The sequence below is a fragment of the Neolamprologus multifasciatus genome, chromosome 19 (genome assembly GCF_963576455.1).
Source record: "Neolamprologus multifasciatus chromosome 19, fNeoMul1.2, whole genome shotgun sequence".
Lineage (NCBI taxonomy): Eukaryota > Metazoa > Chordata > Actinopteri > Cichliformes > Cichlidae > Neolamprologus > Neolamprologus multifasciatus.
In genome coordinates, this window is record NC_140457.1 from 5872350 (window position 1) to 5898805 (window position 26456).

At 42.2% G+C, this 26456-nt stretch overlaps 3 protein-coding genes and 3 long non-coding RNA genes across 8 annotated transcripts; 2 read left to right on the forward strand and 4 right to left on the reverse strand.

The window, feature by feature from the left end:
* Positions 1–2345: 2345 nt before the first annotated feature.
* Positions 2346–6293, reverse strand: LOC146495796 (uncharacterized). 2 transcript variants are annotated; one of them, XR_014871209.1, is made up of 3 exons: positions 6065–6293; positions 4807–4939; positions 2346–3620 (listed from the first exon to the last, which is right to left on the reverse strand). It is a non-coding gene; the product is annotated as an uncharacterized LOC146495796 (long non-coding RNA). The 2 variants fall into 2 exon arrangements; XR_014871208.1 differs by lacking the exon at positions 6065–6293 and having other exon boundaries at positions 4807–6040.
* A 408-nt stretch (positions 6294–6701) lies between these two features.
* LOC146495797 (uncharacterized) lies at positions 6702–8164 on the forward strand. The gene is made up of 2 exons (XM_085144235.1): positions 6702–6710; positions 6757–8164. Exons 1-2 carry the CDS (start codon positions 6702–6704, stop codon positions 7975–7977), a joined length of 1230 nt encoding a protein of 409 aa, XP_085000361.1. The 3' UTR covers positions 7978–8164.
* A 3473-nt stretch (positions 8165–11637) lies between these two features.
* Positions 11638–12423, reverse strand: LOC146495798 (uncharacterized). Its single transcript, XR_014871029.1, has 2 exons — positions 11864–12423; positions 11638–11775 (listed from the first exon to the last, which is right to left on the reverse strand). It is a non-coding gene; the product is annotated as an uncharacterized LOC146495798 (long non-coding RNA).
* A 41-nt stretch (positions 12424–12464) lies between these two features.
* LOC146495799 (uncharacterized) lies at positions 12465–15512 on the reverse strand. Its single transcript, XM_085142361.1, has one exon. The coding sequence runs from the start codon at positions 15368–15370 to the stop codon at positions 12755–12757; it is 2616 nt and encodes an 871-aa protein (XP_084998487.1). The 5' UTR covers positions 15371–15512; the 3' UTR covers positions 12465–12754.
* Positions 15513–18472: 2960 nt separating this feature from the next.
* LOC146495800 (uncharacterized) lies at positions 18473–22438 on the reverse strand. 2 transcript variants are annotated; one of them, XR_014871313.1, is made up of 3 exons: positions 22213–22438; positions 20935–21067; positions 18473–19747 (listed from the first exon to the last, which is right to left on the reverse strand). It is a non-coding gene; the product is annotated as an uncharacterized LOC146495800 (long non-coding RNA). The 2 variants fall into 2 exon arrangements; XR_014871312.1 differs by lacking the exon at positions 22213–22438 and having other exon boundaries at positions 20935–21943.
* A 401-nt stretch (positions 22439–22839) lies between these two features.
* On the forward strand, positions 22840–23842 carry LOC146495801 (uncharacterized). The gene is made up of 2 exons (XM_085144237.1): positions 22840–22860; positions 22907–23842. The coding sequence occupies exons 1-2, from the start codon at positions 22840–22842 to the stop codon at positions 23840–23842; spliced, it is 957 nt and encodes a 318-aa protein (XP_085000363.1).
* The last annotated feature ends 2614 nt before the right edge of the window (positions 23843–26456 follow it).

The window sequence follows — 26456 nt, forward strand, 5'->3', positions numbered from 1 at the left end:
ATCCTTACTTGATTTATTATGATTAAAAAATATATTAAAAACTCTTTAAGAGGTGGCAACATGGTAATATGCCGAGTGGCAGCGTTTTCCTTTCTCACTTCCACAGAGTTTTTCTTAATAAGTTGGAATGTAACAACTTCCGGTATAAACTGTCAATTTTACTCGTTTTTTTAAGGCATGTCACATAGATCAATCTTGTATTTATTGACAATATCAAGTAAAAAGGAATACAGTTTTAGTGGTTTGTTGTGGCAATTAAAGCATTTTGTGTCACTTTATACAAAAAACACCCCCAAAAAAACAAAACCCAGCTCTTTGCTCAAATTACTGCAGCTGTATATGTGTAGAGTTTGCCTTTGTGCTTGTCCTTTTCTTCCCATCAAATTTGACAATTTGAACACACACTTGAATTAAGATTGTGTGTGTGCTCAGTTTTCCAGCAGTATGTCCAATTCTTCTAAAGGCAGTCGCACTCACAGTTCTTTCTCTGTCAACAGGTCTACAAACTCCTGCAGGTGATGAGGGAACAGCTGCACTGCGTCCATATACAAACCCTGATCACACACACACATCCACATTCCAATGTAAGGAACAAACACCCACTGATGTATAAAATAAAGACCAGGGCAGTCTCAGAGCTGCGAGTCCCTGAGCCCTCACTCTCGTGCGAGAGCTCAGAGCTGCCCTTGCTAATGTCATCCAGGGGAAGACGGATGTTATTTTACTTTGCTGTGTTTTAATGTGAAGTGTGCTTATTTATTTTTTATATTGCATGTTTTGTATCTTGTGGAGTGTTTGTATTTATGCCGCATGTTTTGGTTGCATCCGTCAATTCGTCCTGGAGAGACTCCACCCGTTTCCCCCTTTTTATTAATTTGACACACCTGAGAGGAACGGCAGTAGTAATTTACAGAGTGCGCAGGGACACATAAGGCTGGGGGAGCTTGGCGTCAAGGAGAGAGGAGGATACAGAGCCGGCAACGAGAGACGCAGAGCGAGCGGGCCGATTGCTGCAGCAACACGAGGCCAGAGTACGCGTCTGCAGAGAATTGGAGGCGACGAGACGGGCCGGTGCCGAGTGACAGTTACAAAGAAGCGGCGGGCGGAGTTGAGAGCTCTGCCCACCCGGGCGCACCGGGGCGCAGAACGTGGGGAGGAAGGCGAGGACGCCGCCGGGTTCCCCTCCTGCACCGCTCCGCTGGATTTTTAACTTTTTAGTGACTCTTATATCGTGGCGGACGCCACCGGATTTTAATGTTGTGTTTTATTGATTTTTATTGTGTTGTCCCCTGGCCAGGGTTGTTTTAATTCATTTTGCATTTTTAATTATTTAAATATAATAAATTATATTTTAATTATACAGTTTTAAAGTTGTGTGCTTTCCCTTGGCGGCTCCACTGCTCTGTCCGTTTTGGAGGAAGGTTTCCCCTCCTTTAAACGAACACTGAAAAACATCACCTTCCCTCCGTTACATAATTGGCATTTTTGACAGGATACGGAGTCAAGAGCAGTTGGGTTAGTCAGGGGAATAGCAAAGATGATGATGCCTTTATATCCCGGAGCCCCGTGGCTGCCGAAATTTAAAGGGCCTGATCAAGATGTGCAATATCAGGATTGGAAGGAGCAGATGCGGGGGCTGCTGGGATCACAGGATTTGCCTGAAGCGAGGAAAGTTGCTATTGTGTTGGGAGCGCTAGCAGGTGAGGCTAAACGTCAGGTCAGTGTTCTTGAACCCAGTGAAAGAGACCAAGTACAAAAAATCTTTTCCTTTTTAGACTCTTTATATGGTGATCGTGTCCCCACCCCAGTTCTTAGGTCACAGTTTTTTAGTTGCACTCAGAACCCAAGTGAAACCGTATCTTCCTTTATTTTGCGGTTGAGAGAATTATACTGTAGGTTGCGAAAGCATGACCCACACTGTAAAAAAAAATTCCGTAGAAAAACGGAAAATGTCCTGGTAATTTTCTGCCAGTACATTTTCTGTTTTTTTACGGACGTTTGACGGAGTTTTCTGTAAATGATAAAACGGAAAATTCTGTAGATTTACAGTATACTCTCTGTACTATTTACGGACATTTCCTTCAGCTATAAAACGGAAAATTCCGTTTATTCACAGTATAATTTCTGTATCATTAACTGATATTTTCCGTTAATAGAAAAATTGAAATTTCTGTTTATATTACTATTTCCAAACACTTCTTTTCACTGTAACTCATTAAATATAGTTCTTTATATCCTTAAACATATATTTCTATGCAATTACAACCTAGTACACCATGTACTCAAAAATTTACAAATTAAAACTTAAATTAATTTGTGCTTCGTACACAACAACATTGGTACAATGAATGTTAAATATTCTTTTATTCTCCTTAACTCAAACACATTATAAAATATAATGACAGCATCCATCTTGTCATAAAACGACTAAACAGCTGATACATGAACAAAATAACTCACAAGCTTTCAAATTTGAGCATTTTTATTTCCTTGAAATCAGGTTGCCCTCATGTAAATGTGTTTATTTACATTCATTCAAGTGGCTACCAAGTGTTTTCTTCAAACAGGACACCTGACAAACAAAAAATGTCATATTTAACGATATGTTCACATTTAATAATATCCAGAGTACCTTTTAGTTAGAATCACTGCCTTGTTTTGTCTCAGCCAAATGGTTAAGGTGTGGTTTACATCCATGTCTGTCCACTTATGATACAGTATACACATGTAGTCAGTTATAGCCAAACACCTTTGATTACTGAATTGCATTCACTTCATTAATGAAGTGAATGCAATTCACATTTGTGTGAACATTTGTCTGAGATTAACTCTTTGGGGTCTTTACCTTACATACTATAACATACTTGAGTCAAAATTTGTTGACTGTTTAAGTGGTGCCAAAACTGAACAGATCTAAAGAAGATGTTCCTGAACTTTGGGTTTATTCGAACAGGACGGATGGATAACCACAGGACTTTTCCCCATATGATAACTAAAACACAAAATAAATTAAGACAGATTACTGTCCCAAACTTAAAGATAAAAGTGTATTTACTGGACTTGTTTTGTCAGTGAGGAGCAAAGTACAATTAGAAGTGCTTGTTCTGATGAAAAGTTAAACTGTAAACAGCAGCGTAGTGAATAAGGATCTGTGTCCACGAATCCTCAGCAGTGACAACACTTAAACATCATAGTTCAAAATCCTTAATGCACACCTTTTTCTCCACGGTGTTCAAATGCTCTTAGCTGTTTAAGTAGAGGAAAAAGTCTGACATATTTCATGACCATTAAATGTTAGACAAGGCTCTGAAAACAAGGTTATGGTTACAAACAAAAATCTCTGCTTGTGCGCACAGACCCTAAATCACAACAAATAAGACAATAGTAAGACAAATTACTACAAAGTCTTGTTACCACTCTTCATATACCAGTGTGACAAAGTCCTGAATGCTGCCTGCATGTTAGTACATCAAGGTCCATCTGAGCTTTAAATATAATACACTCAGCTTTTCCTTGGATTTTCAGAGTTGCTCAGTTCATACAGGAACTGCAGCAGTCGGGGTTAACGTGTCGCTGTGTTGCTCCTCCATGTCAGCCATTGAGACTAGTTGCAATTTATTCTGAGGAAAAAAAGAGAAACAACAAGACACTTTTAAAAAGTTTGTATTTTTATATTTTTTTTACCTAGAACATAAACAACATAAACAAAAAAGGATTAGGGCTGTGCGATATGACGATATATATCAGATGATGATATAAAAATGTCTATTGTTTCATATTATACACTATTGTTTGTTTTGTGGTGTTGCAAAATAAACTGTTTTCGGCAATATTTTTTTCATGATTTTGATGGTCACTGTAGTTGCTATATTATTTCTTAAAGTTCTCTCTTTCTCTTATACTTACAATAACCACACTATGGACGGACAAGTGACTGTTTTTACGTGTACTTTCGTTACCAACAATGATGGTAAAACCATTGTGTGGCTCCACTGTCCGCTTGTTTATTTTCCACATAAACCTTTCACAATAAAGCTCAAGTTTCTGTTGAGACTTTTCAAAATAAACTGAAATGATATACATTATTCTCATACAAATTTTCAGAATAGGCATCAAACAAATGACCTCAAATAAAAACATGAAGTGACTATGAATGGCGCTTACAGTCACCACGCAGATGAAGGCACAGAGAATACCAGCATGGCCAGCAAGGATGAGGCAGAACCAGCTAGCTCCAAACAGACGGACCAGTCAAAACAAATCGAGGACCTTATTGTTAAACGAGGGGCAATGGAAATGGTTTGGTTATGAAAAGTCTGACACGCCCCAGAAAACTGTACTATGCAAATTATGCCACAAACTGGTCCCCACCACCACTCAAACACAACAAACCTCTTTAACCACCAACACAAGAATCACATGAAAGAGTTTTGAGAGAGTTTACGAATGAAAAGCAAAAAAGAGCCGTCAGGTGCTCAAAATAATCCTTAGACTCAAACGTTAGAACAGGCTTTTCCTCGCAGCACGCCGTGTAATAAATACTCGGAAAGAAAATGGCGGCCATTTAAACGTTTTAAATCACAGAATTTACAGAAAATGCACTATTTTGTGATATATATTGTTATCAGGAGACATATGTCTTATATTGGGATATGAGATTTTGGTCATATCACACAGCCCTACAAAGGATTATAATTCACGTAGAGTTGCATACATATAACACCATTCGGTTGCAACAAAAGCAGTTTATAATTAAAGTAACATACATACCTTGAAAAACTAAATCAACCACAACATTAAACTCACCTTGTTTCTGTAGAGAAGGTGATCAGGGTTTTTCTTCATTTCCTGAGACCAGCTGCTCTTCATCACCAGCTTGTATCTTCATCTTTTTTTTCCACTCGGGGAAGTCTTTCCTTTTCTTGGCCATTGCTCTGCACTGGAAAACCAAAGTGTGTGATCAAAGGTGAAATAAGGGATATTTTTCCACTGCAGGACTTAGAGTGCTTCAAGTAGTGATAGCTGTTGATCCATTTCTCAAATAATCTGTAAGGATCTGGATTTTTAAGAAAGATACAAATATCTCTGCTTATATTTGGCTAAAAGCTTGATATAGACACAAAAGTTTATAATATGTCAGCATCCCCCACAAGGCATATAAATACCCTGCACACCAGCACTGCGCTTACATTATAGTTCAATCGAGAAATAGGTATTATTGATTTATTATTGAATTTTTTTAGTAATAATTATTAGTATTTAATCACATTAGCACAGTGGGTGACAAAAATATTCCACATACTAGAAATGCTGCTCAGCATTTCATAAATTACATTTTCAACAAATGTTGGAGTAAAAACACAGTTACAGGGAAAATGTGTCTGTCTGTAAATATTAACTAAACATTTCTATGTGCTACAAAATAGACATAATTGTAAATGTGCTGAGGTGAAACTATACTTTCAATAATATTACCACTACAGTCTGTTAACCACCGAAATAATCTATGCTGGTCAGCTAGCTAAAAGTATTTACTTTAGCAGCCCAAATCAGAGGCTAACATTAGCATTTGCTAAATAAACTAGGGTTAATGTAACTTTGCCTGAAGCCCTTTAAAGTGTACAGTAGAGCCAACTGTAAAACACAGGTATTGATACAGTACTTATTAGAGTCCTAGAATAATTTCTAGAACCATAAATTTCTCACTTTTCCGTTATCCACATCGCTGACTTTCGCTAATTAGCTAGTTAGCAGTCACAGCTGTGTAATACCCAGAGAGACACAGACAGCTAACTATAATATGAAAACTTGTTCAGCCACTGAAGGGCAAAACTGGTGGTATCACAGTAAAAATTATTTTAACATTAACTAAAATGGAAAGCTTAAGTCATGTTAAACCTAAATAACACTTATTTTAAAAAATGAGTCAGCAAAATATTCCTGACTTGTCTGGAGACAGCCGAAACCAGTTAACAAATAAATTAACATTTCTTTCTAAATAAAAACGTGGAGTCTTTTAAAAAACATTATTTTAATAAAGGGAAACATGAGTTTTAATACTTACCACAGAAATTTGAAGGCAGTTTCTCCAACTTCAGAGTTCAAAATCCACATGAAGCCTGAAAGAAGCCTAATGGCTGCTCTTGCGCTTACTTTTCCCTCCTTTTCGGGTTCTTTTTCCCACAATGCATTGCAGTAGTTGAGAAATACAGAAAAATACCTGTAAATTATTAATACGGAAAATTCCTTCACGTTTATACAGTAGATTGTACTGTATTTTTACGGATTTTTTTTTACAGATAATGTCCCCTCTGATGCAGCCCTGCGAGATCAATTGTTGCTAGGATTGCGGGAGGGCCCTGTAAGTCAGGCACTGAAGGTCTATGTGCGGCGTAACCCAGATCAAGATTTTGCTGCCATACGCCAGGAGGCACTGCTGCTAGACTCAGAACATGTACAGCCCCAGTCTGAGGTAACCTGCCTGTCTGTAAATAAGTCTCATGCTCCTTTTAAGGATGAACAGAAAGAAGATTGGAGAGAGGTGTTAAAGCAGGAGATATTGGAGGATGTCAAGGCACAAATGAAGGGATTGGCACAAGAGCTAGTAAGAGAAATTAGAGGCTCCACTCAGCCAGCTGTAGCTACTCTTCCGCCTGCACCTCAGTTTAGGAGAAGACTGCGACAATCGAATGCTAGCTGGGATGCGCAAGGTCGGCCTATCTGTCGGAGGTGTAACCAAGCAGGACATATAGCTAGGTTTTGCCAGACCTCCATGTCTTCCCAGCCAAGTTTAAACTAGATGACCCTGCTGCTGAGGTCCGAGGGGCGGGGGCTTTTGGTTCACCTAAGGAATTAAGGGCCACAGAAACATTTATTGGGCAGTGTCCAACAGTGAAGATAGTGATCGAGGGGGTGGAGCTTCAAGGCTTGTTAGATACAGGATCACAAGTGACTTTGATCCAGGAGAGTTTGTTTAATGAGCATTTTTCCCAGGCTAAGCTTGAGAAAACTCCAACCGCCTTTAAGCTGAGAGCCGCCAATGGTCTGGAAATTCCCTATACCACCTATGCTGTCCTGGACATGGAAATAGAAGGTTTTAAGGTTCCTGGACGCGGGGTTGTGGTGGTAAAAGATGACCATTGTACGCACCCACTGATTGTTGGTATGAATGTTGTGACTGCCTGTTGGAATGTATTTAAGTGGCCGGAAAAGACTGCTCCTGTCCCACAGCAATTAACGAATCAACAGGCCTGGAGGACTGCCTTCGCAACATGCAGACGGATAGAAGCAAGTACAGTGGAGGACGGAATGGTGGGGTATGTACGGCTAGCTGGCCGACGCAAAATTAAAGTTCCCCCAAGGAGTGAAATAATGGTGTGGGGCCGGGCTCAGACGGGTCCGCAAGGAACGGATTATTGTGCCCTGGTGGAGGCACTGCCTGATACCCCTGATGTGGGGGTGGCGAGAACCCTTGTTATGGTAAGGGCCAGGAGAGTGCCAGTGAGGATTTGTAACCCACACCCCTATCCTCTTTTTATAGGTCGCTACCAGAAACTGGGAAAGCTATCCTGCGTGGATGAGGCCGACGTACATGGCTCACAGGACCTGAGCCTGTCCCTTGGGATGGATGGTGTGGTGGAGGTGGCTCTGGTCGACAGTGGTGCCCCCACGGAGGAGGAGAGATTACCTGAGGAGATGAGTAAACTGATTGAACGATCTGACCTGTCTGAACTGCAACAGGGCGAGCTACGTGCTTTATTGCTTAAATGGGAGAAGGTGTTCTCTAAAGATGACGAAGATTTTGGGAGGACTGACCTGGTGCATCATTGTATCCCCACAGGTGATGCAGCTCCCATTAGAGAGAGGTATCGTCCTTTGCCCCCTACAATGTATAAAGAAATGAGGAGTCTCTTGGCAGATATGATGGAAAAGGGAGTTATCCGGGAAAGCTGTAGCCCGCACCCATTGTTTTGGTGAAAAAAAAAGATGGCACCTGGCGGTTCTGTGTGGACTATAGAAAATTGAATGCGGTGACACATAAAGACGCTTTCCCTCTGCCACGAATAGAAGAGACATTGACAAGCCTTACTCGAGCGCAGTGGTTTTCCACCCTGGACTTAGCCAGCGGATACTGGCAGGTCCAAATGGACCTGACGGACAGGGAAAAGACTGCTTTTATTACCCCAGTCGGGTTGTTTGAGTTCGAGCGGATGCCGTTTGGTCTGTGCAATGCACCCACTACATTTCAACGGCTGATGCAGCACTGTTTGAGTGGACAGATTGCAGAGTCTTTATTGGTGTACTTAGATGACATTATCATTTATTCACCTGACTTTTTGTCTCATTTACAGCATCTAGATGAAGTGTTTCAGAGGCTGTGGCGCCATGGGTTGAAGTTACAGCCGAACAAGTGCAAGTTCCTGCAACAGGAGGTGAAATTTCTGGGGCATGTAGTGGATAAGTGTGGTGTAAGACCAGACCCTGATAAAATTTCTGCAGTTATGGATTGGCCGGTCCCTGATACCATCAGACAAGTCAGATCTTTTTTGGGCCTGGCTGGCTACTACAGACGTTTTGTGTCCGGCTTTGCTAAAATCGTACGCCCTTTAAATGCATTATTGACAGGGGTCCCTGTAAACAAGAAAACAGACCGTCGCAAAGTGCAGTGGTCCCCAGAATGTCAAACGGCATTTGAGGCCCTCAAAGCAGCTTTAACGCAAGCACCTGTTTTAGCATACGCAGATTACTCTCTTCCATTTATTGTGTATACTGATGCCAGTGGTCGCGGGCTGGGAGCTGTTCTGGCCCAGGTTCAAGAGGGCCAAGAAAGGGTAATAGCGTACGCCAGCAGAAGCTTACACCACACGGAACGGAATGACGCCAACTATAGTTCCTTCAAGTTGGAGCTGTTAGCCCTTAAGTGGGCAGTTACCGAAAAGTTTAAAGACTATCTGACTGGTGCACGATTCGTTGTGTATACTGATAATAACCCTGTGGCCCATTTACAGACTGCTCGCTTGGGCGCAGTAGAACAACGTTGGGTTGCCCAGCTGGCCTCTTTCGACTACGAGATCAAGTATCGTTCGGGTAAGAGCAATATTAATGCTGATGCCCTTTCTCGATTCCCCACTGTCCCAGCAGAGCACCTGGAGGGGGCTGGATCAGAGCGTGGAGTCACTTCAGCAGCCATTGAACTGACTTGTGAGGTAGAGGGGAGTGACTGGGCAGAAGCACAATCTCGTGATCCAGATATTCAAGTGGTAAAGCAACTTCTGGAAGCCCAGGTCGCACCCACAAAGCTAGAACGTCAGACATTGTCACATGGTGTGCGACGACTCCTACAGCAACAAAAAAGACTTTTTATTAAAGATGGAATACTGTGCCGTAAAGTGTTGGACGAATATACCCAGGAGACTCGTTATCAAGTTGTGTGTCCTAGTTCCAGGTGCCATGAGGTGTGGCGGAAAATCCATGAGGCTGCTGCCCATGCGGGGGTAGATCGAACCCTCTCTCGGATACGGCAGCGGTTCTACTGGGTTAACATGGAAGCACAGGTACGTCAGTTTCATCTGGGTTGTGTCCCCTGTAGTCTACAAAAGGAGAGGGTAGAACCTAGGGCCCCACTGCACCCTATTTCAGTTTCATACCCTTTGGAGGTTGTAGGCATGGATTTTCTGTCCTTAGGCCGGCCCACTGACACTTATCAAAACATACTTGTGGTTACTGATCTGTTTACACGGTTCGCTTGGGCTATCCCTACAATAAACCAAACAGCAGAGACTACAGTAAAGGCTTTGTGGAAGTATGTGATACAGCCATTCGGTTGCCCAGGCCGACTCCACTCTGACCGTGGGTCTAATTTCGAATCTGCATTAATGAAACAGCTCTGTGATACCTATGGTATAACTAAAAGCCACACGACACCTTACCACCCTGCAGGGAATGGTAGTGTAGAACGTTTCAATCAGACCCTATTAAACATGCTTCGCTCACTAGAATCAGTAAGACAGAGTCAGTGGGTAGGAAATCTGCCAGAACTCGTCCATGCTTATAACAATACTATCCATAGTTCCACAGGTTATGCGCCTGCCTATTTGATGTTTGGTCGACACTTGAGACTTCCCGTGGACGTGGCATTAGGCGTGGCCCCCCAGCAGGCGAGGCAGGATGTAAGTGAGTGGGTGTGTTCTCATCAACAGAAACTCTCCCTAGCTTACCGTTTGGCTGGGCAGAGGATGTATAGTGCGGCCTCCCAACACAAAAGCCAGTATGAGAAGAGAGGTTGTACCCTCCCATTGTTGCCCGGGGAGAGAGTCTGGGTACGTGACCGAAACAGACAGGGCAAAGGAAAACTGTGTTCCTGGTGGTCTCCTGAGCCGTATGTGGTGCTGGAACAGGTGGGAGATACGGGCTTAGTGTATAAGGTCAAACCAGAAAAGGGGGGTAATATACAAACTTTACATAGGAATGCCTTAAAAGTGTGCATTGCTCCTCAACCAGACTTTACCCCTCCTACGGAGGAGCCGACCACAGGCCCTTCGGATTTCCCAGTGCCAGTGTTTTATGGGTTTTCACCCCCTACTGACTGTGTGTCATCTCACCAGAGTGACTCAGGTATGTCCTTTAGGCGGTCCACTAGGACCACGCGTGGGATTCCACCAGAGCGTTATAGGGAGATGGAGCATTAGTAGGGACTGCTAATATTTCAGTGTGGGGGGATGTCATCCAGGGGAAGACGGATGTTATTTTACTTTGCTGTGTTTTAATGTGAAGTGTGCTTATTTATTTTTTATATTGCATGTTTTGTATCTTGTGGAGTGTTTTTATTTATGCCGCATGTTTTGGTTGCATCCGTCAATTCGTCCTGGAGAGACTCCACCCGTTTCCCCCTTTTTATTAATTTGACACACCTGAGAGGAACGGCAGTAGTAATTTACAGAGTGCGCAGGGACACATAAGGCTGGGGGAGCTTGGCGTCAAGGAGAGAGGAGGATACAGAGCCGGCAACGAGAGACGCAGAGCGAGCGGGCCGATTGCTGCAGCAACACGAGGCCAGAGTACGCGTCTGCAGAGAATTGGAGGCGACGAGACGGGCCGGTGCCAGTTACAAAGAAGCGGCGGGCGGAGTTGAGAGCTCTGCCCACCCGGGCGCACCGGGGAGCAGAACGTGGGGAGGAAGGCGAGGACGCCGCCGGGTTCCCCTCCTGCACCGCTCCGCTGGATTTTTAACTTTTTAGTGACTCTTATATCGTGGCGGACGCCACCGGATTTTAATGTTGTGTTTTATTGACTTTTATTGTGTTGTCCCCTGGCCAGGGTTGTTTTAATTCATTTTACATTTTTAATTATTTAAATATAATAAATTATATTTTAATTATACAGTTTTAAAGTTGTGTGCTTTCCCTTGGCGGCTCCACTGCTCTGTCCGTTTTGGAGGAAGGTTTCCCCTCCTTTAAACGAACACTGAAAAACATCACCTTCCCTCCGTTACACTAAGCAACAAGTAAAACTGTGTGTTTCTCCTCTCTGATTCTCAGCTGAAGAAGTGTTTTAGAATATATCTCTTAACATTAAACCAATATTTGAAAACAGGAAAGTTGTCACGGTTGTTAAAGAGTGGACTCAGGCGCGGAGCTCAGAAATAATGACAGCGCATTTATTTACAGTGCAGCAAGGTGACAACAGTTCAAATATGCAACGATGGTGATAGTGCGTCCCTCCTTCCGTGTAAGCCCGTGCGTGGTAGTGAGTGCCCGTCTCTCCTCCAAGTGCTTCCTTTGTGTCCGTAAATCCTCCGTCAATGACGACAGCAAAATGAGTACGAAGATCAGACAGTACGTCAATAACGTTAGCGACTGGAAACACTACCAGGCTTAGTGCAATACTCCAGCGCTGTCTGTCGCTCAGCCACACCATTAAGTAGCCCTGCTGAAGATGGTAGTTGATGGGCAGCAGCTGGTGGATTGACTGCAGGTGCGGCAGCTCCGGGCGACAGCACTTCCGGGTCGGAGGTAGCCTGTTGCTAGGTTACCTCCTAACACACAGCGGAGCCGGAGGGGAAGACAGGGCGATAGGAGAGACACATACACACGCACACAAATATACACACATTGGCAGGTCGACCGGTCAGGGCGCCGTCAGATCCTGACAAAAGTATCTGATATATGAAGCTAAAATTTACAGCAATCATTATAAACGTTAAACTTTTCCATTGTGAACAGTTGAGCAGAAGGTTTGGTTTTGACACAGAATGATCACTATATCAAATTATACTGTAATACATTAAAATACAAGTACTGATGACCAGAGTATACATATGCTACACTTTTTAAATTTGTGGTTGACATCAAGAAAAGACAACAAAAGTCAACTTGTTTTTAATTTGTATTTTTTTTTATTTATTTAATTTTAGTGCCAATTAACTAAGAAGTCTCCCGAAGGTGTTTTGAACTGTAAGGTGGAGGGCCTGTAGGACCTCCACCTTACAGTTCAAAACACCATCTTTAGAAAATTCCAGCAATCAAATGATCCCCTATGAGCAAGCACTTGGCGACAGTGGGGAGGAAAAACTGCTCTAAAAAGCAGAAACCTCCAGCAGAACCAGACTCATGTAGGGGCAGCCATCTGCTGCGGCTGGCTGGGTACGATGGAAAACACAAAGGAGACACAGTGAAGATATAATAGTTTTTTAGGAAAACTGTAAAGACTTTTAGGAATTTTGATTTGAAGCAAGGCAGTGGAAAAGTCAAGGTCTTTAGTCATCGCTGCCCTTAAAACAGCATCTGAAGGGTTTCATAATAGCTCTTCCCACTGCTGCAAAGAACCTGGCAATTCTGGACTTTTTTGGAGGACTTGTGAGGACACCCAAATTGATTTTCAAATGCTTCAAAATAGCCTCATCAAATGAACTATCACCTGCAAAAGCAGCATTCATGACCTGTTCTGTGGAGCCAAACTCCTTGACGAGTCCTTTAAACATTTTTTTGGTCAATTGACTCACATTCTTGTCCAGATTTGTTATAGACTCCTCAATGCTGATTTCAGGTTGCACCAAGTTGTTGAGATGTTCAATGATGTCTCCTAAAGCTTTGTTAGGTAATGAAAGCGGCTTTTTTAGGCTCTTTTTGTACTGAGCCACGAGTCTAGCTATAAGACACATGGCAAGGTTCTTGGATGCTGCCTGAGATGACACTGACACTTCTGAGAGCTTTTTCTCCAACTTTTCTGAGGGTTTCTCTTTAGACATTTCAGACAGTTTTTCCTCTAACTTTTCTGAGGTTTGCTCCTCAGACTTTTCCAAGAATTTCTCCTCAGACTTTTCCAAGAATTTCTCCTCAGACTTTTCCAAGAATTTCTCCTCAGACTTTTCCGAGGGTATGTCCTCTGAGAATCTGTCCTCTGACTTTCCAGACATTTCCTCCTCCATCCTCTCGAGAACTGGTGTTGAACTTGAACAAGAGGATGTTGAGCGTTTCTCTGGTGACTTGACCTGCTTTTCCAGAGACGCTGGTCTAGAAGGACAGGGTTTTTTAGATTCTCTGACACTTTTCTGAGAATAGTCTGATTCTGTGTCTCTTGCCCGTTTCTGTCCCTTTGCAATGACCTTTTGGATCTCTTCAACAGCATCAGACACTTTTTCGCTCTGAACAATTTCATCTATTGTTTCACCATCAACCAAAAGCAGAATCTTTTGCAAAAACTTTCCAACTGCGTCTTCTATGATTACATAGAGGACTTCAGGAGAAAAGAAAACTCTGGATTCAGCTACTTGCTGTGGTGTCTTGGAGATGACGGAGTCTGATAGACTTCTACCCATAACAGTTGTGGGAATTTGGTATATACGACTTATCATTAAATGGTCGTACAGTTTCTCTGTCAATTCTCTCGAGAAATTCTTCACTTTCTCGCTTATTTGAATGTTTTCGAGCCTTTCTTGGATAATGTCATGTTCTTTCTCTTTTGTGAACTCGCTGTATATGTCACTAATTTCAGATTTGATGACATTAAAGCTAGTTGGAGTAGCAGATTTTATCATGTTTCCCAGAGTAGATGAGCTTCTAGAAGGGGCACGGACAGACATGCTAGAATTTGAACGAGGAGTTTCGCATGCTGAACCTGGGAGGCTGACACTCATACTGTCGTGGGAACCCATTCTCTCAGTTTCAGGGGAGTGGGTTACCTTTGACAGACTAATAAAATAGTCTTTGCTCTTCTTCACTGTTGTTTTCAGCTCCCCTTTCATCTTTTCAAAATGTTTTCCTGCAATCTTGGAAAAATGCAGTTTGCGTGATTTTTGCGGTGCGGAACGAGCATGTGAGGTAAAAAACTCTCTCACTTTATCAAAGATGATTCCCCCGTTGAATCCAGATTTGGGTGAGGTACATTTCTCACTGTGACAAGAATAATCAGTGTCAGTGCACTGGAGATTGTCAAGTATAATATTGACAATGTCAGCTGCAATTTTTTCTACTGGGGTCTCAGGTGGAATACTTTCTGCCTGCCTTTCAGCTTCTGCACATTCGCCACTTTCTGAACTTTCTTTCTTTTCTGAAAGTTGCTCTATTTTAGCAGGTGGCTCAATTTCCATATCGCTGTCATCATCCGATAATTCATCATCTGTAAAATCTGAATCTTGACACCATTTGGTCAGAATCTCACTAACCTCCTGGGTGGCTGATTTGACTGAGATGCTGGACTCAATGCTATCTTTGCTGGACTCAGACTCACTTGAATCGCTTTCCTTTCCCATGCACGGGCATTTCAGTTTACTTGCATATCTTTCCAAGCATGAGAGAGCATGAGAAACCATGACACGCAGTTTTCTAATATTACGAATTGCCCCACTGACGTAAACAGCGGGGTCTGATGGTAAATTGAAGCGGTCTCTGACCAGGGCGACTATATATTTGACCTTATTTGAAATCTCCTCCTCAACCATCTGTGTCAGCTTTTTAGCACTGCCGCATATCTGCTTTGGGATATTGAGCAGGTTTGCAATAGTGATTGAGATGGAGTCACCAAATGATGGATTTGTTTCTATTTCTGCAGATGCATCGCTCTGAATGACGGGAAGAGCACGTCTCAAAATGTTGACTGAGGTGATCTGTATGATTTCAGAAATCATATCAGCCAAAACTGCTTGAATATCAGAATCCCAAGCTCCATTTTCTATTAAAGTCCACTGTACATCATCGAGCTTGTTGAAGGCGTTATCGATAATCGGTGACAGCTCATCTGGTGATACGACCAGTGGGGTTTGAGTATTATAATCCTGTGTTGCAGACATTGTTATTTCACACGGATTCTCTCTGTTAAAATCTTCTTGAAACGCTAAACTTTCTGATTTGAAAGAGCGTGGTAAGTTTGACATGTAACTACTGTCGAGGGGGTCTCTGGTAGTGATAACTTTTTGACTTCGCTTGGCTCCTATTTAAGGACTTTCCCGGATCAAAGTAAAACCACATTAAAGGACTTCTTTGACGTAACACATCAAAACCTTCTATGAGGTAAGTCGTTCGAATGCACGAGAATTCGCGCATGCGCAACCGCCCGCGTTAAGCTCGTAACTCGGATGCGCGTGGCAGAAGAAAACTGTTTTTTTTCCTTAAACCTTTATTTAAACATCAGTACAATACAAAAATGGAATTAAACAGTACCACAATAATGGTGTTGTACTTACAAAAGAATTGTATGCATAGATAAAAAAATACAAGAACAGTATTCAGAAACAACAATATAAATATGCTAGGGGGAAAGTAACTGATCAAGCCAAAGAATAAAGTGACTGAAAGATCTTAATTTTTTCACAAACACCAATAGTTTTTATAACTTTTGGGTTAGTGGAGTTCTTAATTGAGTTAAGATACTGTACAAGTTCAAAGGAGAACACATAAAAAGAGGGATGTCTTCCTAAACTTTTGGACTTGTGAATCAACGAGAAACTGGTCCAGTGAGCTCTCACGTGTTCGGCTGCGGTCATGTCGGCCGCACTTTGAATTTTGTTGCTCTTTTTCTCTCCATAATACGGTTACTCGGAAACACAGCAGAGTTCGTCTATTTTTTATCCTGCAAGTTTGTCCTCATTTACTCCGCAGTAGATGTTTTGTTAACAAAGAAAAGAAAATATAATCCTTACTTGATTTATTATGATTAAAAAAAATATTAAAAACTCTTTAAGAGGTGGCAACATGGTAATATGCCGAGTGGCAGCGTTTTCCTTTCTCACTTCCACAGAGTTTTTCTTAATAAGTTGAAATGTAACAACTTCCGGTATAAACTGTCAATTTTACTCGTTTTTTTAAGGCATGTCACATAGATCAATCTTGTATTTATTGACAATATCAAGTAAAAAGGAATACAGTTTTAGTGGTTTGTTGTGGCAATTAAAGCATTTTGTGTCACTTTATACAAAAAACACCCCAAAAAAAACAAAACCCAGCTCTTTGCTCAAATTACTGCAGCTGTATATGTGTAGAGTTTGCCTTTGTGCTTGTCCTTTTCTTCCCATCAAATTTGACAATTTGAACACACACTTGAATTAAGATTGTGTGTGTGCTCAGTTTTCCAGCAGTATGTCCAATTCTTCTAAATGCAGTCGCACTCACAGTTCTTTCTCTGTCAACAGGTCTACAAACTCCTGCAGGTGATGAGGGAACAGCTGCACTGCGTCCATATACAAACCCTGATCACACACACACATCCACATTCCAATGTAAGGAACAAACACCCACTGATGTATAAAATAAAGACCAGGGCAGTCTCAGAGCTGCGAGTCCCTGAGCCCTCACTCTCGTGCGAGAGCTCAGAGCTGCCCTTGCTAATGTCATCCAGGGGAAGACGGATGTTATTTTACTTTGCTGTGTTTTAATGTGAAGTGTGCTTATTTATTTTTTATATTGCATGTTTTGTATCTTGTGGAGTGTTTGTATTTATGCCGCATGTTTTGGTTGCATCCGTCAATTCGTCCTGGAGAGACTCCACCCGTTTCCCCCTTTTTATTAATTTGACACACCTGAGAGGAACGGCAGTAGTAATTTACAGAGTGCGCAGGGACACATAAGGCTGGGGGAGCTTGGCGTCAAGGAGAGAGGAGGATACAGCGCCGGCAACGAGAGACGCAGAGCGAGCGGGCCGATTGCTGCAGCAACACGAGGCCAGAGTACGCGTCTGCAGAGAATTGGAGGCGACGAGACGGGCCGGTGCCGAGTGACAGTTACAAAGAAGCGGCGGGCGGAGTTGAGAGCTCTGCCCACCCGGGCGCACCGGGGCGCAGAACGTGGGGAGGAAGGCGAGGACGCCGCCGGGTTCCCCTCCTGCACCGCTCCGCTGGATTTTTAACTTTTTAGTGACTCTTATATCGTGGCGGACGCCACCGGATTTTAATGTTGTGTTTTATTGATTTTTATTGTGTTGTCCCCTGGCCAGGGTTGTTTTAATTCATTTTACATTTTTAATTATTTAAATATAATAAATTATATTTTAATTATACAGTTTTAAAGTTGTGTGCTTTCCCTTGGCGGCTCCACTGCTCTGTCCGTTTTGGAGGAAGGTTTCCCCTCCTTTAAACGAACACTGAAAAACATCACCTTCCCTCCGTTACATAATTGGCATTTTTGACAGGATACGGAGTCAAGAGCAGTTGGGTTAGTCAGGGGAATAGCAAAGATGATGATGCCTTTATATCCCGGAGCCCCGTGGCTGCCGAAATTTAAAGGGCCTGATCAAGATGTGCAATATCAGGATTGGAAGGAGCAGATGCGGGGGCTGCTGGGATCACAGGATTTGCCTGAAGCGAGGAAAGTTGCTATTGTGTTGGGAGCGCTAGCAGGTGAGGCTAAACGTCAGGTCAGTGTTCTTGAACCCAGTGAAAGAGACCAAGTACAAAACATCTTTTCCTTTTTAGACTCTTTATATGGTGATCGTGTCCCCACCCCAGTTCTTAGGTCACAGTTTTTTAGTTGCACTCAGAACCCAAGTGAATCCGTATCTTCCTTTATTTTGCGGTTGAGAGAATTATACTGTAGGTTGCGAAAGCATGACCCACACTGTAAAAAAAAATTCCGTAGAAAAACGGAAAATGTCCTGGTAATTTTCTGCCAGTACATTTTCTGTTTTTTTACGGACGTTTGACGGAGTTTTCTGTAAATGATAAAACGGAAAATTCTGTAGATTTACAGTATACTCTCTGTACTATTTACGGACATTTCCTTCAGCTATAAAACGGAAAATTCCGTTTATTCACAGTATAATTTCTGTATCATTAACTGATATTTTCCGTTAATAGAAAAATTGAAATTTCTGTTTATATTACTATTTCCAAACACTTCTTTTCACTGTAACTCATTAAATATAGTTCTTTATATCCTTAAACATATATTTCTATGCAATTACAACCTAGTACACCATGTACTCAAAAATTTACAAATTAAAACTTAAATTAATTTGTGCTTCGTACACAACAACATTGGTACAATGAATGTTAAATATTCTTTTATTCTCCTTAACTCAAACACATTATAAAATATAATGACAGCATCCATCTTGTCATAAAACGACTAAACAGCTGATACATGAACAAAATAACTCACAAGCTTTCAAATTTGAGCATTTTTATTTCCTTGAAATCAGGTTGCCCTCATGTAAATGTGTTTATTTACATTCATTCAAGTGGCTACCAAGTGTTTTCTTCAAACAGGACACCTGACAAACAAAAAATGTCATATTTAACGATATGTTCACATTTAATAATATCCAGAGTACCTTTTAGTTAGAATCACTGCCTTGTTTTGTCTCAGCCAAATGGTTAAGGTGTGGTTTACATCCATGTCTGTCCACTTATGATACAGTATACACATGTAGTCAGTTATAGCCAAACACCTTTGATTACTGAATTGCATTCACTTCATTAATGAAGTGAATGCAATTCACATTTGTGTGAACATTTGTCTGAGATTAACTCTTTGGGGTCTTTACCTTACATACTATAACATACTTGAGTCAAAATTTGTTGACTGTTTAAGTGGTGCCAAAACTGAACAGATCTAAAGAAGATGTTCCTGAACTTTGGGTTTATTCGAACAGGACGGATGGATAACCACAGGACTTTTCCCCATATGATAACTAAAACACAAAATAAATTAAGACAGATTACTGTCCCAAACTTAAAGATAAAAGTGTATTTACTGGACTTGTTTTGTCAGTGAGGAGCAAAGTACAATTAGAAGTGCTTGTTCTGATGAAAAGTTAAACTGTAAACAGCAGCGTAGTGAATAAGGATCTGTGTCCACGAATCCTCAGCAGTGACAACACTTAAACATCATAGTTCAAAATCCTTAATGCACACCTTTTTCTCCACGGTGTTCAAATGCTCTTAGCTGTTTAAGTAGAGGAAAAAGTCTGACATATTTCATGACCATTAAATGTTAGACAAGGCTCTGAAAACAAGGTTATGGTTACAAACAAAAATCTCTGCTTGTGCGCACAGACCCTAAATCACAACAAATAAGACAATAGTAAGACAAATTACTACAAAGTCTTGTTACCACTCTTCATATACCAGTGTGACAAAGTCCTGAATGCTGCCTGCATGTTAGTACATCAAGGTCCATCTGAGCTTTAAATATAATACACTCAGCTTTTCCTTGGATTTTCAGAGTTGCTCAGTTCATACAGGAACTGCAGCAGTCGGGGTTAACGTGTCGCTGTGTTGCTCCTCCATGTCAGCCATTGAGACTAGTTGCAATTTATTCTGAGGAAAAAAAGAGAAACAACAAGACACTTTTAAAAAGTTTGTATTTTTATATTTTTTTTACCTAGAACATAAACAACATAAACAAAAAAGGATTAGGGCTGTGCGATATGACGATATATATCAGATGATGATATAAAAATGTCTATTGTTTTCATATTATACACTATTGTTTGTTTTGTGGTGTTGCAAAATAAACTGTTTTCGGCAATATTTTTTTCATGATTTTGATGGTCACTGTAGTTGCTATATTATTTCTTAAAGTTCTCTCTTTCTGTTATACTTACAATAACCACACTATGGACGGACAAGTGACTGTTTTTACGTGTACTTTCGTTACCAACAATGATGGTAAAACCAGTGTGTGGCTCCACTGTCCGCTTGTTTATTTTCCACATAAACCTTTCACAATAAAGCTCAAGTTTCTGTTGAGACTTTTCAAAATAAACTGAAATGATATACATTATTCTCATACAAATTTTCAGAATAGGCATCAAACAAATGACCTCAAATAAAAACATGAAGTGACTATAAATGGCGCTTACAGTCACCACGCAGATGAAGGCACAGAGAATACCAGCATGGCCAGCAAGGATGAGGCAGAACCAGCTAGCTCCAAACAGACGGACCAGTCAAAACAAATCGAGGACCTTATTGTTAAACGAGGGGCAATGGAAATGGTTTGGTTATGAAAAGTCTGACACGCCCCAGAAAACTGTACTATGCAAATTATGCCACAAACTGGTCCCCACCACCACTCAAACACAACAAACCTCTTTAACCACCAACACAAGAATCACATGAAAGAGTTTTGAGAGAGTTTACGAATGAAAAGCAAAAAAGAGCCGTCAGGTGCTCAAAATAATCCTTAGACTCAAACGTTAGAACAGGCTTTTCCTCGCAGCACGCCGTGTAATAAATACTCGGAAAGAAAATGGCGGCCATTTAAACGTTTTAAATCACAGAATTTACAGAAAATGCACTATTTTGTGATATATATTGTTATCAGGAGACATATGTCTTATATTGGGATATGAGATTTTGGTCATATCACACAGCCCTACAAAGGATTATAATTCACGTAGAGTTGCATACATATAACACCATTCGGTTGCAACAAAAGCAGTTTATAATTAAAGTAACATACATACCTTGAAAAACTAAATCGACCACAACATTAAACTCACCTTGTTTCTGTAGAGAAGGTGATCAGGGTTTTTCTTCATTTCCTGAGACCAGCTGCTCTTCATCACCAGCTTGTATCTTCATCTTTTTTTTCCACTCGGGGAAGTCTTTCCTTTTCTTGGCCATTGCTCTGCACTGGAAAACCAAAGTGTGTGATCAAAGGTGAAATAAGGGATATTTTTCCACTGCAGGACTTAGAGTGCTTCAAGTAGTGATAGCTGTTGATCCATTTCTCAAATAATCTGTAAGGATCTGGATTTTTAAGAAAGATACAAATATCTCTGCTTATATTTGGCTAAAAGCTTGATATAGACACAAAAGTTTATAATATGTCAGCATCCCCCACAAGGCATATAAATACCCTGCACACCAGCACTGCGCTTACATTATAGTTCAATCGAGAAATAGGTATTATTGATTTATTATTGAATTTTTTTTAGTAATAATTATTAGTATTTAATCACATTAGCACAGTGGGTGACAAAAATATTCCACATACTAGAAATGCTGCTCAGCATTTCATAAATTACATTTTCAACAAATGTTGGAGTAAAAACACAGTTACAGGGAAAATGTGTCTGTCTGTAAATATTAACTAAACATTTCTATGTGCTACAAAATAGACATAATTGTAAATGTGCTGAGGTGAAACTATACTTTCAATAATATTACCACTACAGTCTGTTAACCACCGAAATAATCTATGCTGGTCAGCTAGCTAAAGTATTTACTTTAGCAGCCCAAATCAGAGGCTAACATTAGCATTTGCTAAATAAACTAGGGTTAATGTAACTTTGCCTGAAGCCCTTTAAAGTGTACAGTAGAGCCAACTGTAAAACACAGGTATTGATACAGTACTTATTAGAGTCCTAGAATAATTTCTAGAACCATAAATTTCTCACTTTTCCGTTATCCACATCGCTGACTTTCGCTAATTAGCTAGTTAGCAGTCACAGCTGTGTAATACCCAGAGAGACACAGACAGCTAACTATAATATGAAAACTTGTTCAGCCACTGAACAAGTTTTCATATTATAGTGATACAAAACTGGTGGTATCACAGTAAAAATTATTTTAACATTAACTAAAATGGAAAACTTAAGTCATGTTAAACCTAAATAACACTTATTTTAAAAAATGAGTCAGCAAAATATTCCTGACTTGTCTGGAGACAGCCGAAACCAGTTAACAAATAAATTAACATTTCTTTCTAAATAAAAACGTGGAGTCTTTTAAAAAACATTATTTTAATAAAGGGAAACATGAGTTTTAATACTTACCACAGAAATTTGAAGGCAGTTTCTCCAACTTCAGAGTTCAAAATCCACATGAAGCCTGAAAGAAGCCTAATGGCTGCTCTTGCGCTTACTTTTCCCTCCTTTTCGGGTTCTTTTTCCCACAATGCATTGCAGTAGTTGAGAAATACAGAAAAATACCTGTAAATTATTAATACGGAAAATTCCTTCACGTTTATACAGTAGATTGTACTGTATTTTTACGGATTTTTTTTTTTACAAATAATGTCCCCTCTGATGCAGCCCTGCGAGATCAATTGTTGCTAGGATTGCGGGAGGGCCCTGTAAGTCAGGCACTGAAGGTCTATGTGCGGCGTAACCCAGATCAAGATTTTGCTGCCATACGCCAGGAGGCACTGCTGCTAGACTCAGAACATGTACAGCCCCAGTCTGAGGTAACCTGCCTGTCTGTAAATAAGTCTCATGCTCCTTTTAAGGATGAACAGAAAGAAGATTGGAGAGAGGTGTTAAAGCAGGAGATATTGGAGGATGTCAAGGCACAAATGAAGGGATTGGCACAAGAGCTAGTAAGAGAAATTAGAGGCTCCACTCAGCCAGCTGTAGCTACTCTTCCGCCTGCACCTCAGTTTAGCAGAAGACTGCGACAATCGAATGCTAGCTGGGATGCGCAAGGTCGGCTTATCTGTCGGAGGTGTAACCAAGCAGGACATATAGCTAGGTTTTGCCAGACCTCCATGTCTTCCCAGCCAAGTTTAAACTAGATGACCCTGCTGCTGAGGTCCGAGGGGCGGGGGCTTTTGGTTCACCTAAGGAATTAAGGGCCACAGAAACATTTATTGGGCAGTGTCCAACAGTGAAGATAGTGATCGAGGGGGTGGAGCTTCAAGGCTTGTTAGATACAGGATCACAAGTGACTTTGATCCAGGAGAGTTTGTTTAATGAGCATTTTTCCCAGGCTAAGCTTGAGAAAACTCCAACCGCCTTTAAGCTGAGAGCCGCCAATGGTCTGGAAATTCCCTATACCACCTATGTTGTCCTGGACATGGAAATAGAAGGTTTTAAGGTTCCTGGACGCGGGGTTGTGGTGGTAAAAGATGACCATTGTACGCACCCACTGATTGTTGGTATGAATGTTGTGACTGCCTGTTGGAATGTATTTAAGTGGCCGGAAAAGACTGCTCCTGTCCCACAGCAATTAACGAATCAACAGGCCTGGAGGACTGCCTTCGCAACATGCAGACGGATAGAAGCAAGTACAGTGGAGGACGGAATGGTGGGGTATGTACGGCTAGCTGGCCGACGCAAAATTAAAGTTCCCCCAAGGAGTGAAATAATGGTGTGGGGCCGGGCTCAGACGGGTCCGCAAGGAACGGATTATTGTGCCCTGGTGGAGGCACTGCCTGATACCCCTGATGTGGGGGTGGCGAGAACCCTTGTTATGGTAAGGGCCAGGAGAGTGCCAGTGAGGATTTGTAACCCACACCCCTATCCTCTTTTTATAGGTCGCTACCAGAAACTGGGAAAGCTATCCTGCGTGGATGAGGCCGACGTACATGGCTCACAGGACCTGAGCCTGTCCCTTGGGATGGATGGTTGTGGTGGAGGTGGCTCTGGTCGACAGTGGTGCCCCCACGGAGGAGGAGAGATTACCTGAGGAGATGAGTAAACTGATTGAACGATCTGACCTGTCTGAACTGCAACAGGGCGAGCTACGTGCTTTATTGCTTAAATGGGAGAAGGTGTTCTCTAAAGATGACGAAGATTTTGGGAGGACTGACCTGGTGCATCATTGTATCCCCACAGGTGATGCAGCTCCCATTAGAGAGAGGTATCGTCCTTTGCCCCCTACAATGTATAAAGAAATGAGGAGTCTCTTGGCAGATATGATGGAAAAGGGAGTTATCCGGGAAAGCTGTAGCCCGCACCCATTGTTTTGGTGAAAAAAAAAGATGGCACCTGGCGGTTCTGTGTGGACTATAGAAAATTGAATGCGGTGACACATAAAGACGCTTTCCCTCTGCCACGAATAGAAGAGACATTGACAAGCCTTACTCGAGCGCAGTGGTTTTCCACCCTGGACTTAGCCAGCGGATACTGGCAGGTCCAAATGGACCTGACGGACAGGGAAAAGACTGCTTTTACTACCCCAGTCGGGTTGTTTGAGTTCAAGCGGATGCCGTTTGGTCTGTGCAATGCACCCACTACATTTCAACGGCTGATGCAGCACTGTTTGAGTGGACAGATTGCAGAGTCTTTATTGGTGTACTTAGATGACATTATCATTTATTCACCTGACTTTTCGTCTCATTTACAGCATCTAGATGAAGTGTTTTCAGAGGCTGTGGCGCCAATGGGTTGAAGTTACAGCCGAACAAGTGCAAGTTCCTGCAACAGGAGGTGAAAATTTCTGGGGCATGTAGTGGATAAGTGTGGTGTAAGACCAGACCCTGATAAAATTTCTGCAGTTATGGATTGGCCGGGTCCCTGATACCATCAGACAAGTCAGATCTTTTTTGGGCCTGGCTGGCTACTACAGACGTTTTGTGTCCGGCTTTGCTAAAATCGTACGCCCTTTAAATGCATTATTGACAGGGGTCCCTGTAAACAAGAAAACAGACCGTCGCAAAGTGCAGTGGTCCCCAGAATGTCAAACGGCATTTGAGGCCCTCAAAGCAGCTTTAACGCAAGCACCTGTTTTAGCATACGCAGATTACTCTCTTCCATTTATTGTGTATACTGATGCCAGTGGTCGCGGGCTGGAGCTGTTCTGGCCCAGGTTCAAGAGGGCCAAGAAAGGGTAATAGCGTACGCCAGCAGAAGCTTACACCACACGGAACGGAATGACGCCAACTATAGTTCCTTCAAGTTGGAGCTGTTAGCCCTTAAGTGGGCAGTTACCGAAAAGTTTAAAGACTATCTGACTGGTGCACGATTCGTTGTGTATACTGATAATAACCCTGTGGCCCATTTACAGGACTGCTCGCTTGGGCGCAGTAGAACAACGTTGGGTTGCCCAGCTGGCCTCTTTCGACTACGAGATCAAGTATCGTTCGGGTAAGAGCAATATTAATGCTGATGCCCTTTCTCGATTCCCCACTGTCCCAGCAGAGCACCTGGAGGGGGCTGGATCAGAGCGTGGAGTCACTTCAGCAGCCATTGAACTGACTTGTGAGGTAGAGGGGGAGTGACTGGCAGAAGCACAATCTCGTGATCCAGATATTCAAGTGGTAAAGCAACTTCTGGAAGCCCAGGTCGCGCCCACAAAGCTAGAACGTCAGACATTGTCACATGGTGTGCGACGACTCCTACAGCAACAAAAAAGACTTTTTATTAAAGATGGAATACTGTGCCGTAAAGTGTTGGACGAATATACCCAGGAGACTCGTTATCAAGTTGTGTGTCCTAGTTCCAGGTGCCATGAGGTGTGGCGGAAAATCCATGAGGCTGCTGCCCATGCGGGGGGTAGATCGAACCCTCTCTCGGATACGGCAGCGGTTCTACTGGGTTAACATGGAAGCACAGGTACGTCAGTTTCATCTGGGTTGTGTCCCCTGTAGTCTACAAAAGGAGAGGGTAGAACCTAGGGTCCCACTGCACCCTATTTCAAGTTTCATACCCTTTGGAGGTTGTAGGCATGGATTTTCTGTCCTTAGGCCGCCCACTGACACTTATCAAAACATACTTGTGGTTACTGATCTGTTTACACGGTTCGCTTGGGCTATCCCTACAATAAACCAAACAGCAGAGACTACAGTAAAGGCTTTGTGGAAGTATGTGATACAGCCATTGCCCAGGCCGACTCCACTCTGACCGTGGGTCTAATTTCGAATCTGCATTAATGAAACAGCTCTGTGATACCTATGGTATAACTAAAAGCCACACGACCCTTACCACCCTGCAGGGAATGGTAGTGTAGAACGTTGCAATCAGACCCTATTAAACATGCTTCGCTCACTAGAATCAGTAAGACAGAGTCAGTGGGTAGGAAATCTGCCAGAACTCGTCCATGCTTATAACAATACTATCCATAGTTCCACAGGTTATGCGCCTGCCTATTTGATGTTTGGTCGACACTTGAGACTTCCCGTGGACGTGGCATTAGGCGTGGCCCCCCAGCAGGCGAGGCAGGATGTAAGTGAGTGGGTGTGTTCTCATCAACAGAAACTCTCCCTAGCTTACCGTTTGGCTGGGCAGAGGATGTATAGTGCGGCCTCCCAACACAAAAGCCAGTATGAGAAGAGAGGTTTGTACCCTCCCATTGTTGCCCG